The sequence below is a fragment of the Dermochelys coriacea genome, chromosome 3 (genome assembly GCF_009764565.3).
Source record: "Dermochelys coriacea isolate rDerCor1 chromosome 3, rDerCor1.pri.v4, whole genome shotgun sequence".
Classification (NCBI taxonomy): Eukaryota; Metazoa; Chordata; order Testudines; family Dermochelyidae; genus Dermochelys; species Dermochelys coriacea.
In genome coordinates, this window is record NC_050070.1 from 157,227,531 (window position 1) to 157,242,000 (window position 14,470).

Here is a 14,470-nt window from a genome sequence, read left to right on the forward strand (position 1 = left end):
AACTTCAGCCAAATAAAACAAATAAGCAAGAAATACAACAGGCAATACGCATGATAATCGGTGTAATGTAGTGACTCTTATTCTGTAATCCAGCAGTTTCTATGACTCTACAGTCCCCGGAAGTACACAGTCCACACTAAAGGCAGTGAAAGGAGGTGAGAAGTGCATCATTTACCCTGTCCAGCAGTCTTTATGCACACAGAAAACCCATCAATTCAATGGGAGCATTGTGCATGAGGACTGCAAGGCTGGGGTCTTGCTTGCAAACTGCATATTGGATGAGTGAAGAGGGCTGTTCCTCCCTTATAGCGTTAAAAAGGTTTCACGGTTTAACATTTCTACTGTTTAATGCCTACTCCACAACCTGCCAACAAGCAGCTTTGGTTGGTTGGCTCGCCACCTAATCAAAGAGTAGTACCTGACAGTACTTTCTTCTCCCTCCTGTCAATGTACATGAACTGTGAAGACCTTATCAGATATTAACGTGTGTAATTCCGGCTACAGGGGAAAAAAAAAGAAACTAGCTGACATTATGAGCTGCTTGAGAGATGAGAAAATCTGACTTGAAATTAATCTATCAGGCTGCCCTTCAAGTGCATTAAAACATGTTTTCTCTACCTACTATGGGGCCCAATTTTCAGATAATTTGGGGGTGCAGACAGGTAGGTAGACACCTAATTATCATCATTTGGTGGTTATCTGTGGGTGAAAAAAACTGGAGGTTGACTACTGGAAGTAAGTGAGCTTTTCCCACTGGTGCTGGGAGGATTCATAGTCAATTACAGCGCTGAGATCCTGGCAGCTCATCTCCTTTCTACCCTTAAGGAAACCAGAGGGGAAATCAGTGCTCACATACAATGGTGATGAGTAAAGATATGATTTGGTCACTGATTCCATGACTTTAACCGACCTCTGTGACCCCGCCTCAGCCCCCCAGGGGCCGGCAGAGCTCAGACAGCCAGCTTCTCTTCCCTCCCCACCCCCATGGGCTTCGATTTCAGCCTTGCACTGCAGGGCTCCGGCTTCCATGACTTGAGGTTTATTGTCTGTGTCCAGCCTGTGAATTTTAATAAAAATCCCTGCGACAAAATCTTAACCTTAGTGATGAGTGTGTATAAGAACCTACGCAGAACAGAAAATCTTAATAGATCCTGTCCTAATTACTGAGTGCTCCTTGCTCCATTTGATACCAAGGCGATAGGTACTTTACAAACATGAAAGGTAGATTATTCGATAGCTGTATTAGGAAGAGTGAGAATTTGCTCTGCCTGACACTCGGGAAAAGTGAGTGGACAATCAGATACACGCACCTTGGGAAAGCTATCTGTAGGGCTGTGCTGGGCTGTCTTCAGCTCGTGAACAGAGGTTTGAGTGAAGAATTGCTGTAGTGCCAGCACTGTTGCTTCACAGACAGGTATATATGCTAATACAGTTTAACAAATTAGTAGCCATCTAGGATGCATAACTTGGCAATTTGGAACTTCTCAGCAACAGCCAAGATACTACTCAAATCTTCGTGCTCTAAAAGGACAGGTCCCCCACTTCAGCAAGATGATGCTCCATTAGCTGTTAGCAGTATAGGGTTTAGGGTATCTAGTTGAGCAGTTCTGATAGTCTCCAGTAGATGCCAGTCACACACACACACACAGTTTGTTTCACTAGTTTAGGCATGCTTTTCCTACCACCCCCAAATTTAATTATTCTCAACATTTTCTTAATTTAAATGGTGAAAATTGAAAATTAAAGAGCCTATGTGCAGTACAGCAAAGCACCTTAACACAATAGTATACCTTACAAATGTGAAGTAGTAGTGGCATTGCCAACACAGGCTGTACTTCTGCACAAAGCATGTTTATTAGCCATGACACAGAATAAAAGCATTTTCAAAGAGCCAGTGAAGAAGACAGCTGCTGCAGCTCCCCTAGTTATCTTTCCCCAGACATCAGGAGTAATTTAGAAGTTGGATAATATTGCTGGAACTAAGCACAATCTAGATCTGCACACTAGCTCTCCTTCTCAGTTTTAAAGACCATGTATAATAGTAGAAATACAACTATTCAGCCCACTCCTGTGAGTCAGGTTGTCTCTGGTTAGATTTTTTATTGCACATTCTCCTTTTGTTACTGAAAAACATTGAGTTTGTTTTACCCAGTAATCAGGCAACCACCATGTCTTGTTACTGGCATAAACCAGCAGGACTTGATATAATAATCACTCTCTCTAATATATTACATTAAACAAAGTAGTTTAAGATGCTTGGTACAAATTACGTTTCTTAATGCACATTCTGGGGCACAGAGGTGAAAATCAATAACTAGAACAGAGGGAATGTTAGCTTCATATATATTCCGATTACATTCTAAATTAAACAATCACCAGCACATTTAACCATTCAGACTACATTTGTTCAGCTACAGTCCTGCTGTTTTGGTGCTAGCCACAGCCTAAGAAAATGCATAGGAAGTCTGACAAATTGAGACGTCACTGACAATTAATCTTAATTACACCAACAGGAAATATTTCAGCCAATTGTAGCCCAGAAGGATCTAAAGCTCTTCTTGACAAATGGCACTGAAATCCCTGGTGATGCAAGAGCTCACTTTTTTTTTTTTTTTTTTTTTTTTTAAGAAAGACAATTAACAGGTGTATAAAAAAATATGCACGTGCACACAATCAAGGGACCAAACGTGAAAACAGTCTCTGGAAGGTCCTCTGCACAGTCTAAGCACAGTAGTGAAGGGAACGGGGAAAGAAGGCAATGGGAGAATGATTGTGCAGGTAGCTTTGAACCTTGGAGTGAGGGAGTCTCCTTGTGGCTCTGCATAGGCCTACTATTACCTGGAACTAGGGTACAATGGGTGAAATTCACCCCATACAGGGAACCCGCACTAGGACTTTGTGTGACCCACAATCACTGAGCGTGGTGCTCTGTCCCACTCTAGTGGTGGTTGAGCCATCTACAGGGGCTAATCAGCATGGATATGATTGTGTCATGGTAAAATTATGCATAATTCATAACAAATAGATAAATTTCAGGCTGTGGTCATGACAACGAAAAATTGCATAACAACTGAATGTTACCATAAATATGCATTTATTGACACAAACTGTATAATGGTTCTACTAAACAAAATGTAGGGCTTGTCTGCAGGAACATTTAGTTCGTCATAAGTTGGGGTGTGAATCTACCCTACAGTAGCCTGCCGCAGACCAACTGTTCCTGTGCATCAGGCTGAAGGCGATTTAGTCCTCTTTGAAATAGGAGGAGATCCAAGCACATTAACAGTTTTTATGTTGGAACACGGTGTGACATACGTACCACTTAAGTGCACAGACCTTGTACTGCAATACAACGTTCTTTTGATAATGTAGTATCAAAACCAGCAAAAGCAATATTCTGGTTTAGAAAGGGGACTTACCCATGTTTCTCTTGACTTGGGGCCAACAGGATTTCACTGCTACTTTCGTCAGCAGGGAGAAGCCGAGCAATATAGTCCCCACTTTGTTGGAGATGCCTGTACACAGACACCTGCATAGTGCATTGCTCACTGTTGCTCCTCAGCCAGGGGCTCAAGATGATGGGGCTCATGCTTTCTGATGTATTGAGGAACAGGAATGAACCTAGGGGGAAAAAAAGGGAATAAGAGTTTAAAAAAACAGTGCCTTTCACACCCCGCGATAGTCCACAGTGTTTTACAAATTCCTTCCTCTGAAAAAAAAAAAAAAAGAAAAGGAGTACTTGTGGCACCTTAGAGACTAAAATTTATTTGAGCATAAGCTTTTGTGAGCTACAGCTCACTTCATCGGATGGCTTTTCTTTTTGTGGATACAGACTAACACGGCTGCTACTCTGCTTCCTCTGAGAATCAGTACTGAATTGAAGCAACGATTGACCCATTGCTTGACATTTAAAATGTATGTAGAGTGGACAACACCATGGAAAATTTTGCAGGGAAAACACTACATTTGCAGGTAACTGGACTAGATTAGGATTCATCAAACATTTGAGAGTTTTCCTAATAGAGAGTCTCACTTGTGGACTTCCCCTCTTCAAATTTCTCATGCGTGTGATTTAGATCCAAAGTTCATGGTTCTGATCTTTCTAGAATAGGGTCCCAACTTGACAGGCTGGGTTATGTTAGAGCTCTGTCAGTGGCCCCATTTGTATTCACACCCTAAACAAAGCTTACAGTGATTATGTTTCCTGTATAAATAGAAAGCACAAATTCATCTGCTGTGCTCTTATAAACCACACAGTATATTCAAAGCTATACATGTCAGGCTAAATGCTTGATATTTTTATTGCTTCAGCCATTTATTCTGACATATTAATTTTATATGAACTTAATCCACATGAAAGGTTTGATTATTATCTGGTACATCAACTACCTTCATTTAATCCTATTTCAATAACATCTCAGACTTACCCAGGGGGACAGAGCGAATGAACTCTCTGCAGATTAAAGCTCACCTTGAGTAAACAAAATTACCCTCTTTTGGCAGATACCAAGTTACCAAATATTCCATACAACAAGCACTAGTCAAATAGAAAAGGGAGCAAGTCTTTGATATAGAATATTTTCTGATTTACCATATGCACTCATTATCTTGTGAGATAACATGGAAATTCTACTTTGCACTAGAGAAGACTCGTATCTCCTGGCAGTGGTGGGGCAGAGCAAGGGCAGTGGCTTCAGCAGATATAATTGAGCATGCTCAGTCCATGTGAGCATACTCAGTACAAGCCAAGCAGCAAATGTGGGGGGGGGGGGCCACATGACCTCACATGTTCCCCCCGCATTGCCTCTGCTTTGCATTCCCATAAGGCTTTACATCATAGACATCAAAAAGCTTTCTAAAGTAGGCATTAACGTTCACAGTAACTCTGCAAGTTCTGTATTCCCATTTAACAGATGGAAGAAACTGAGGCACAAAGAGGCTGAAGTCCTATCAAAAGTGCTCACTAATGTTAGGTGCTTTGCTTTCTCAGATGCCCAGAGTGTGACAAGGATATGATTTTCCAAATGCTAACCACCCATAATACAGGGAAGTACCTCTGAAAATCAGATCCTAACTATCTCAAGTTAGGCACCTAATATCAGTGGGGACTTCTGAAAATTTTCAACTGAACTTGCCTAAGGTGACACACTACATCAATGGAAGAGTTGGGAATAGAACCCAGCTGTCCTGACTCCCAGTTCATTGCTCTGACAACTAGACAACACTGTCTCCAGAGACAGATTAGCTAGCATATACTTGACATCAATTTTAGCTAGCAAATATCTGTCTTGAAAGCAGCATTGAGCAGTAAAATGTCAAAAATAGTTTCCTCGTGACAGAAGATTCCATGGGCAGCAAGTAGAGAGAAAGAGTGAATCCGTGAATTACTGTTATTCCTTTAGTGTGTCAGATAGTGTTGTCTAAGGAAGTGCAAGTCTTCTCACTACCTAGACCAAATACATTTCCTAAAGTTTAAGGGAGTTTGTTTATTTGGCTGATCAGTAAAGAGATAGTAACTGTATATATCACCCTTGTGCTTCCCCATCTCTCTCTATAGTTGAGAACAACAAGAATTACAGTATTAAATCTCATAGCTTTATTTTTCCACCCCCACAAGAACACTGGGATCACAGTGACATGAAAGAGCAGAGATTTCTACTCATGGCAGAAAGACACTAAACCCTGCAATAATTGCTGATAACTTGCCAGATTCAGGGAGCCATTTGCTCATTTTATTGCCTTGGGATGGGGAGTCGGATTTTAAAGCTATCACAAATTAGAAGGCAATTTTGGTTCCCTCACTGGTTACTTGCAGTAGGTATGGGAAAAGTTCTTCCACGCAAGCATCACTCTTGCGCCCAGACTCAAGGCTAGACTTAGAATGTCAATGAGACTCTCAAATAGGAAAAGATACTTACTGGTTGCTTTGAGGTAGATGTTAGGCAGTCACTTCTCTCCTTCATTTGGGCTGTTATTAACAGGATTTTCTCCCCCAAAGCACTTGCTTATTGTTTCACCTATGCTCAATTCTACCTATGAACTGAAGTGTGCAGTTCTGTTGACATGAAGGTTACAGAGCCGTACCAATGGAGCAGTCCATACACAGCACTATACGGTGGCTGCACTGAATGATCCCACGCTGCACTGTTCCAAAGTGAGGGCTTGAGAGTCATGCTGGAGGACCTCCCCAAAGCAGTGCTCTTCTGACCAGTACATAAACGCATGAGGGAAAGCCTCTTAATGTGCTTTTGTGGAGGCTACCCAACAAACAGAGCACAGGAGCTGTAATGTACCATTTTTAGAGGATATAAACATATCTTGGTTTCTGAAAGCACAATTCCCTCAAGGGAAACAACACTGTATGCTGCACTTACCTTAGTGCTGCTCTTACAGCTATTCTACTCCATAAACACTCAGGGAAGGACTCTCAGAATTCTGTTTGGCTGTGGTGCTTTTGGAATTTCCAGAAGGTGAGAAGTGATGGATTTGCTGTGAACACACAGCTGTGAACACACAACAGATTCTGGAAGCAAAACGTGTATCCCACTGTAGATTTTAAAGATCCCTGATAACAGACTGTACATAAGATTTCTCCATTTTATAACAAAGCATTTGGTCCATCAGCTCCTACTTTCTGCAGTGACTAATACCCAATGTCTCAGAGGAAGACCCCATCTCTCCATAATACATCTAGCCAATTAAGTCTACCCCTTACTAAGGTTATGTCTACACTAGAAACAACAGTAGCACTGCAGCGTAGGCACTTACTACTACAATGAAAGAGGTTCTTCCATCACTTTACTAAATCCAGCTCTGAGAGGCAGTAGCTAGGCCAACTGAAGAATTCTTCCATAGAGCTAGCAGAGTCTACACTGGGGCTTAGGTCAACTTAATTACATCACACAGGGAGTGAAATTTTTCAAAGCCCTAAGCAATGCAGTCAACTCTGTAGCATATACCAGCCCTTAGACTGCACAATTTAAATATTTATTAACATTATGCAGATCCTTTTCAAAGCCACATTAATACACATGAAGGATAGGTCCAAAAGTTCAGACCCGTACGATTCCAGGTAAATTCAGTAAATCAGTAGGAATGTGTCTAAAATCCTTCTTAGGTTATGGATTGTAACTTTTCTAAGGAGCCATTATATAGCAGTGATGTTTTCCTATTAATTGGGAGTGAGAGGGAAATATACTGTTTTCCACGTGGTGGGTTCCCAGGCAAACCTGGGTTCTAATCTGTTTATCAGTTTTCCAGCAAGAGGAAGTCCATGTGGCAAGTTGTATCTCAGATCATCATGTAGGTCTTTAGGGTTGTAAGGTTTCATCAGTAATTTTCTTGGGCTGCTATTTTCCTTTATCAGCTTACAACTCTAATGAGGCTCTCGGGGATCTTGCAGGGGGAATTATTAAGAAAGAGCACTGCAACTTCAAACAAACTTCTACTGATAGTTGGGCATCTAGGGAATATAAACTGAGATGAAAGGCCCCTTCATAGAACAAGTTGTCAGTATCATGTTCTACCACTTGTAGGATTTTAAAAAATTAATAAAGCACTGATATGTTGCAGTAACCCATATTTAATACTCAGGGGGTGATGTGAAGAGTTTGCAACTGGTGAAGATGATTGAAACACTAATGTTTCATCTTAGAATACGGTATACTCACTAGTGAAACAATGCAAAAGCATGCTTAACTAGTCATCACTTAAACTAGAGTTGACACTATTATCATGCCAACTGAGTGCTGGGATTGAATAGATGTAATCCCCTAAAGAAATATAGCAAATACAGTGTCTCAAATCCAGGGCCATTTAGCTCTGCATGACTCTCACTATGCTGCTCAGTCACTAGGATCACTCAGAACTATCGGGGGGGCAGTGGGGACAGAAAGTCTCCTGCACCAAAAGAATGAGCCACTACCACTCGAGCGAACAGAAAATCTCCTCAAGCTGTTGCAGTTTAAGGATTTTGACACTTGGTTGAGCCATTCTAATTCTATCCAGCAGAGGGCAGTAGTAGACATATCTTTCACACACTTTCACTACAATACCTTATAATGCAATTGTGCCTTTCATCCAGACAAATTCCAAAATGCTTCACAGCCTATATCCTACAATCACACACCCCACTGCTGAAACAGTGCAATTTTTGAGTTAGAATGATTATATGCTAGTAACATTACTCAGCTGGGTTTCTTTCTTTTGTTTTAAATAGTGAGGGGTCTGCATTGTAATACCAGCTCCTAAACTTCCCCCTATCTCCAGCATGTCCCTCCCCCCGAGACACACTATGGGAAAGTCCTAAATATCAATTTGCTCAGGCTTTTGATTTGTATCTGCACGATTTCTCCACCTTTCTAATATTTGCAGTCAACCCATAATGGGTTTCTCCATCTTTGTTGGTTATTTCCTTTTACAGTGTCTGCATTAATTGTCTGTCACTCCACACCTTGCAAGAAAAAGATATTTAAGAATAAGCACAAGAGAATTATTTCAACTGACATTAAAGTGTATTTATAGCACTCTAATGATTGCAACATTCAATAGATGAATAAATCTTGCACTAAGAATTACTGCCTAATGGTTGGAGGTTTGTTTCCAGTATTTTAAAATTCATACTATGAGAAGGAAATGACAGCTCAAGGGATTAGTAATGGCATATTGTTGTCTTCACTAATTCAAATTCAGCTAGGATTATTTGGGACTGAAAGTAATATTTATTTGTTAATAATCATCACTATCAGAGTGTTCAGTGCAATACAGGACACAAATGTTGTCTAAACCACAGTATTTATCCCCAGGAGCGTACAAATGAAAAGACTTACACCGATTAGACAAGAATGCACTAGAAGATGCAGACCAAATCATTATCACCTGGCAGCTGTTTGATGGCCTGTGTGAACTGAACTGTTGGAACAGATCTGATCTACTGGACAGAAATTCCACTTTTCTTTGAGATACCAATGAGTGATTGTGCAAGGAGTGTGAATTCATTTCTCAAAACTGGTCCCTTCAGAACAGGATTGAGGCACATTGGTAGATAAGTATGCACCGTGAGATTTTTTTGTTGAATCTGTAAATATGTGAGAGAGAGAGAGAGAGAGAGAGAGAGAGAGAGAGAATGAACACTCCAGGGCTGGGCATTGGGAATCTAACAGTGAGCACTAAATTCATTTTTATCCATGAATTCTGAAGAGTGCACAAGCTCAGGAGAACAGAGCAGACTCACTCAGAGCTCCAAACAGTAATTTGCCTTTTTTGCTCATTATTTTGAAGCCATATTGCTCATTGTACAACCGAAATTTACCTAGACCCCATGCTAACCTTCAGGTATTTTGCAGTACTTCCTCTTTGCCACTAAGAGAGGCAACATCAATGAAGCGAGATTACAGACAACTTTATTTGTGCTAGAGATATTAATCCCATCCCATTTAAAGTGAAATCTTAGTTGGAAAAGTAACTTTTTCCAAAAGGCATTGCAGAGCTCCCCCTCGGTGATTTCTGTATCAAATGCGCACAGGTTGGACAGAAGACATCTGCAAGGTTGGAAGTTAGAAAGACATCTTCTGTCCAACGTGTGCACATGTAGATGGAAGCATTGACAGCAGAACCACCTCCTGCAACTCTGACCCCTGCACTTTATGGCTGTTAGAAGAATGTAGGGAACATTTAGTACCCCTTCTAATTGTCAACATCACCTTTGATGAGGAGAATTACCATCCATTTTTTTTTTTTTTTTTTTTTTAAAAACAAGCACTGTGGGTGGACTAAAGTAACCATCGCTCCGCACTTTGCCAGCTGCCACTTAGTCTTCAACCTTTTTTAAAGCAAGCTAATTGAGAAAACTAACAAAAACCAGTCAATCCATCTTCTCAGTTGCTTGTATCCTGGATTCCTCCCAGTCAGTCTTCAAACCAGGGTACAGTAGAGGCATACTGGTTGCTCTGGTGAATGACCTCATGTCCATAAACAAGGGAAATATATCCATACCTTCTCTGAGGGACCTCTCTGAAGCAGACACCAAGCATGGAAGATTTCAGCCCAAACAGAAAAAGTTACAGTGGAAAATAAGGGGGTTATAATGGGAAGCATTACCAAGGGGATGTGAGTTCTCCTTACAATGTACCTATGGAACCAGATCCTCAGCTGGTGTAAAACAGATATGGCTTCACTGAAGTCAATACTCCATGATGTTTTAAAGCTCTTCAGGATGAAGGGAGTTATACTAAATTTACATTTTAGTTATGTACTTAGGGGACTAAAAACAAGAATTTTTGATAAGGTGGGGACTTAGTTGGAAGAGATAGGGGAGGAGAATAGGGTGACCAGATAGCAAGTGTGAAAAATTGGGATGGGGGGTTGGGGTAATAGGCAACTATATAAGAAAGACCCAAATACTGGGACTGTCCCTATAAAATCAGGACATCTGGTCACCCTAGAGGAAAAAGAGTTGGGTGTATTGGTGGATCACAGGATGACTATGAGCTGTCAATGTGATGCGGCTGTGAAAAAGGTTAATGCAGTCCTAGGATGCATCAGGCAAGGTATTTCAAGTAGAGGTAGGGAAGTGTTAGTACCATTATGCAAGGGACTGGTGAGACCTTATCTGGAATACTGTGTACAATTCTGGAGTCCTATGTTTAAGAAAGATGAATTCAAACTGGAACAGGTGCGGAGAAGAGCTACTCAGATGATCAGAAGAATGGAGAACATACCTTATGAAGGGAGACTCAAGGAGCTTGACTTGTTTACTTAAGCTAAAGAAGGCAGAGGGGAGAGAGAATTGCTCTCTATAAATACATCACAGGGATAAATACCAGCGAGGGAAAGAAGTTATTTAAGATCAGCACCAATGTGGATACAAGAACAAATGGATATAAACTCCATCAACAAGTTTAGGCTCAAAATTAGGTGAAGGTTTTTAACCATCAGAGAAGTGAAGAACTGGAACAGCCTTCCAAGGGGAGCAAAAAAAAAAAAACCTAACTGACTTAAAGACTGAGCTTGATAAGTTTATGGAGAGGAAGGTATGATGAGACTGCCTACAATGGCATGTAGCCAATCTGTGACTGCTAGTTGCAAACAACCCCAACCACCAGTGATAGGACAGGCTCTGAGTTACTAAAGAGAATTCTTTCCCAGGTGTCTAGTTGTTGAGTCTTGCCAAAATGCTTAGGGTCCAAATGATCACCATATTTGGGGTTGGGAAGGAATTTTCCCCTGGATCAGATTGGCAGAGACCCTGGGTTTTTGCCTTCCTCTTCAGTATGAGGCATGGGTCACTTGCAGGTTTAAACTAGAGTAAATGTTGGATTCTCTGCTACTTGAGGTCTTTAAATCAAGATTTGAGAAATTCACTAACACAGCCAGGGGTTATGAATCCGCTACAGGAGTGGGTGGGTGAGTTTCTATGGCCAGCAATGTGCAAGAGGTCAGACTAGATGATCATGATGGTCCCTTGTGGCCTTAAAATCTATGAGTCTATTATCATACAGTGATAATCACTAAAGACACCAGTGAGCTCAAGGGCAAAAGTAAAAAATAATGGCAAACATGAGAATTTATAATGAAGTGGGCAGATTGCATTACTTGAAGAAAATAACTAAACCAATACACCAAAACCAAATTGTATATACACCCAGTGAATCTCCGTAGACTCAAGTTAGATTAAAGTATCCCAAGTAGCAATTCAGAGACATTTCCTCTCCAATTACCAGAGGCCAGAGTTTTGTTAGTTTAACTTATCGTCTGGAAAAGCAAAGCTCAAAACAAAGACAGACTAACTTAATCTGATCACCATTATAAAGTAGCAGTTTTATAACCCTTTGCAAAATTGATAGATTTTTATTCTGAACATAAACTCCACTGCTAAAAGGATTTTATTACCTTTCGCATATTAGTGCAATACTGCACCAGATTAAATTAAAGCCTTAAAAACTATTAACAGTCAATGTTTATTGGGGGCTGTACAGAAAAAAAATGTCAAGCCAATGAATGGAGCTCTATAAAACAACAGCTTTGAAAAGCAGGGACATGGGAGCAGGCAACAGACATGGAAGAGGTGGAGGCAAAAAAAATCATTCGGGTTGCACCATTGAGAAAAGGCATCGGTATGGATCTCTATAGTTCTTGATTGTCTAAGGTTAGCTGTGGGATATTTCAGTCACTAAAGCAAACCACTGAAATGTTCTTAACTATAAGTATGTGAATATCCCCACCAACATCAGTGTGACTCCACATACTAAAAGATGTGCATGTGCCTACATGTTCTGCTGCATTAGGGCCTAAAACACATGATGAAAGCTTGCTATAAATTATTACAAACCACTGAGCAGAGCTATTCCTATTCTTTGAGTAACACGGAGAAATCCTGAACCTAATGAAGTCAATGAGGCCTGATGTCACCCATAATACAGTGCTTTGTAGGCATTTAGCATGTTTCACATAATGTCAGAGCAATTAATGAATGCTATCACAACCATCACAAATTCATACCAGGTGTAGTATTATACCCATTTTACAAATAGGTACCGTGAGGCACTGGGAGGTTCAGTAAGGTGTTGTATGATTCAAGTGAGCCCGAGACTAAAAGTGGAAATGAAATCCTAGAGCCTCAACTGTTAGGCTCTTGCTTTGACTATATCTCATGCTGACTCTCAGTAAGTCATTTCTAATGATCTAAATATAAAGATAAAGATTCAGGAATTATTTAAAGCAAAATAAAGATATAAAATCAAGGAGGGCTCTCTTCTCCCATTGACCTTGCAGGGAAATTTCCCCAGGTAACACTCCTTTTGTGTACAAGGCAGCTACTCATATAAATCCCTTCATGCATTTGACAACTTATTTGCCATGACCTTTGCAAACTTTGGCAGAGCTCCAGGAACATCAGCTTGAAAAAGTGAAGGGGGGGAGAAAATACACTCCAATCTCTATTAAGGCCCCCACATATCCCCCAAAAGGGAGCCTAAAGCTAGTATACATAAGTGAGAAGCATCAGAACTCAGGCAACACATAGCTTCATTCACAGCTTTTCCGTGTTGCCATACGGTTAAAGAATAGTGCATGAACTGAATATGAACTCAAAATAAATGCCTGTTTTTTCTATCCTTGCTATTTACGCATTTAGGTACTACTGCAATACAAACCATAGAGTCAGAGACCGAGGTGCCGTACATACATAAAAGAAAGACCACCCTTGCCCCAAAGAGCTTACAATTTGAAAAATTGAGACTAAGATTTCTAAAGCAGAGAGAAAGAAAAGGGGAAAATTTAAATTGCCAGCTATTGCCTTCAGTAATAGGAACTAGAACCAGATGCTGTTGTGGCCCAATTCCTAAATAATTCAGTAGCGAGTTTGCTCCCAGATGAAAAGCAGTGAACTGAAAAAAGTAGTCAGTTAATTAAAAACTTAAAATTCAACACTGAAATTAAACCTTCCTAGTGACTGATAAAAAAAGAATTTAAAGAGTTCAGTCTTGCACAGCAGATCAGCCATCATGCATTTTCTGCTTTGTTACGGACAAAGGCAAACAGCAAGTCACTCTCAGGTCCACCTTTCAGAGAACAAATGAGAGTAGAGGTTGCTTCATCTTGCATTGGGAAGAAGAGGCAACAGAGAAAGCTAAATAGTATGTGTTTATTCTGTCAATACAAACAAAGAGGCAGCAAATACATTTTCTAAAGCAGCGGTTCTCAAACTTTTGTCCTGGTGACTCCTTTTTCACATAGCAAGCCTCTGAGTGTGACCACCCCTTAAAATTAAAAACACTTTTAAATATATTTAACACTATTATAAATGCTGGAGGCAAAGCAGGGTTTGGGGTGGAGACTGACAGCTTGAGACCCCCCCCCCATGTAATAACTTTGCGATCCCCTCATGGGTCCCAACCCCCACTTTGAGAACCTGTTTTAAAGGCTTCACCGTCCCTGTGTGCACTTTAATGGGAGAATAAGAAAGGGAGTCTAACACTGGACCTCTAGTTATCACTTTTCCTTTGAGCTTGGTTATGTCATTATGCTCAGCAGGCTAAGAGCTTTAAACTTAAGGAGGCTGATGGCAAACCAACACGCAGTTTCTAAACTGACTCATTGCTGGAACAGACTGGGCATTGCAACAAGTCAGACTGTGCAGCAATGTCACTATCCTCCTCATCTAATAAGGAGCTGTTATTGTGAGTTATTCCCTTGGAGAAAGATGTGCAGCAGGAGAGGAGTAAAAATCAATACCATATACTCATCCGCATATCCTCCTGTTTTGTGTCAGGATTTGGCTGTACAAGTAAAGGCTGCAGTATTGTCAACCCTAAGAATTAAAAAATCGTGAGTCAGACCCCCTTAAATAATCAAGAGGTTGGCCCTAAAATTCATGTTTTAAAAAAAATTCTTTTTTTGGCCTTTCCTTATTTTTTGAACCGCCCTATCTACCTCCAGAGCATGTGCACATGTATGCCTCTCTCTCTATTAC

At 40.6% G+C, this 14,470-nt stretch overlaps 1 protein-coding gene across 1 annotated transcript in view; it reads right to left on the reverse strand.

The window, feature by feature from the left end:
- ALK (ALK receptor tyrosine kinase) overlaps positions 1-14,470 on the reverse strand; it is a 553,261-nt gene that overhangs the window by 315,272 nt on the left and 223,519 nt on the right. The window contains exon 4 of the mRNA XM_038395333.2: positions 3,420-3,621. Coding sequence (XP_038251261.1) covers positions 3,420-3,621 — 202 coding nt within the window. The remainder of the gene's footprint in view (positions 1-3,419; positions 3,622-14,470) is intronic.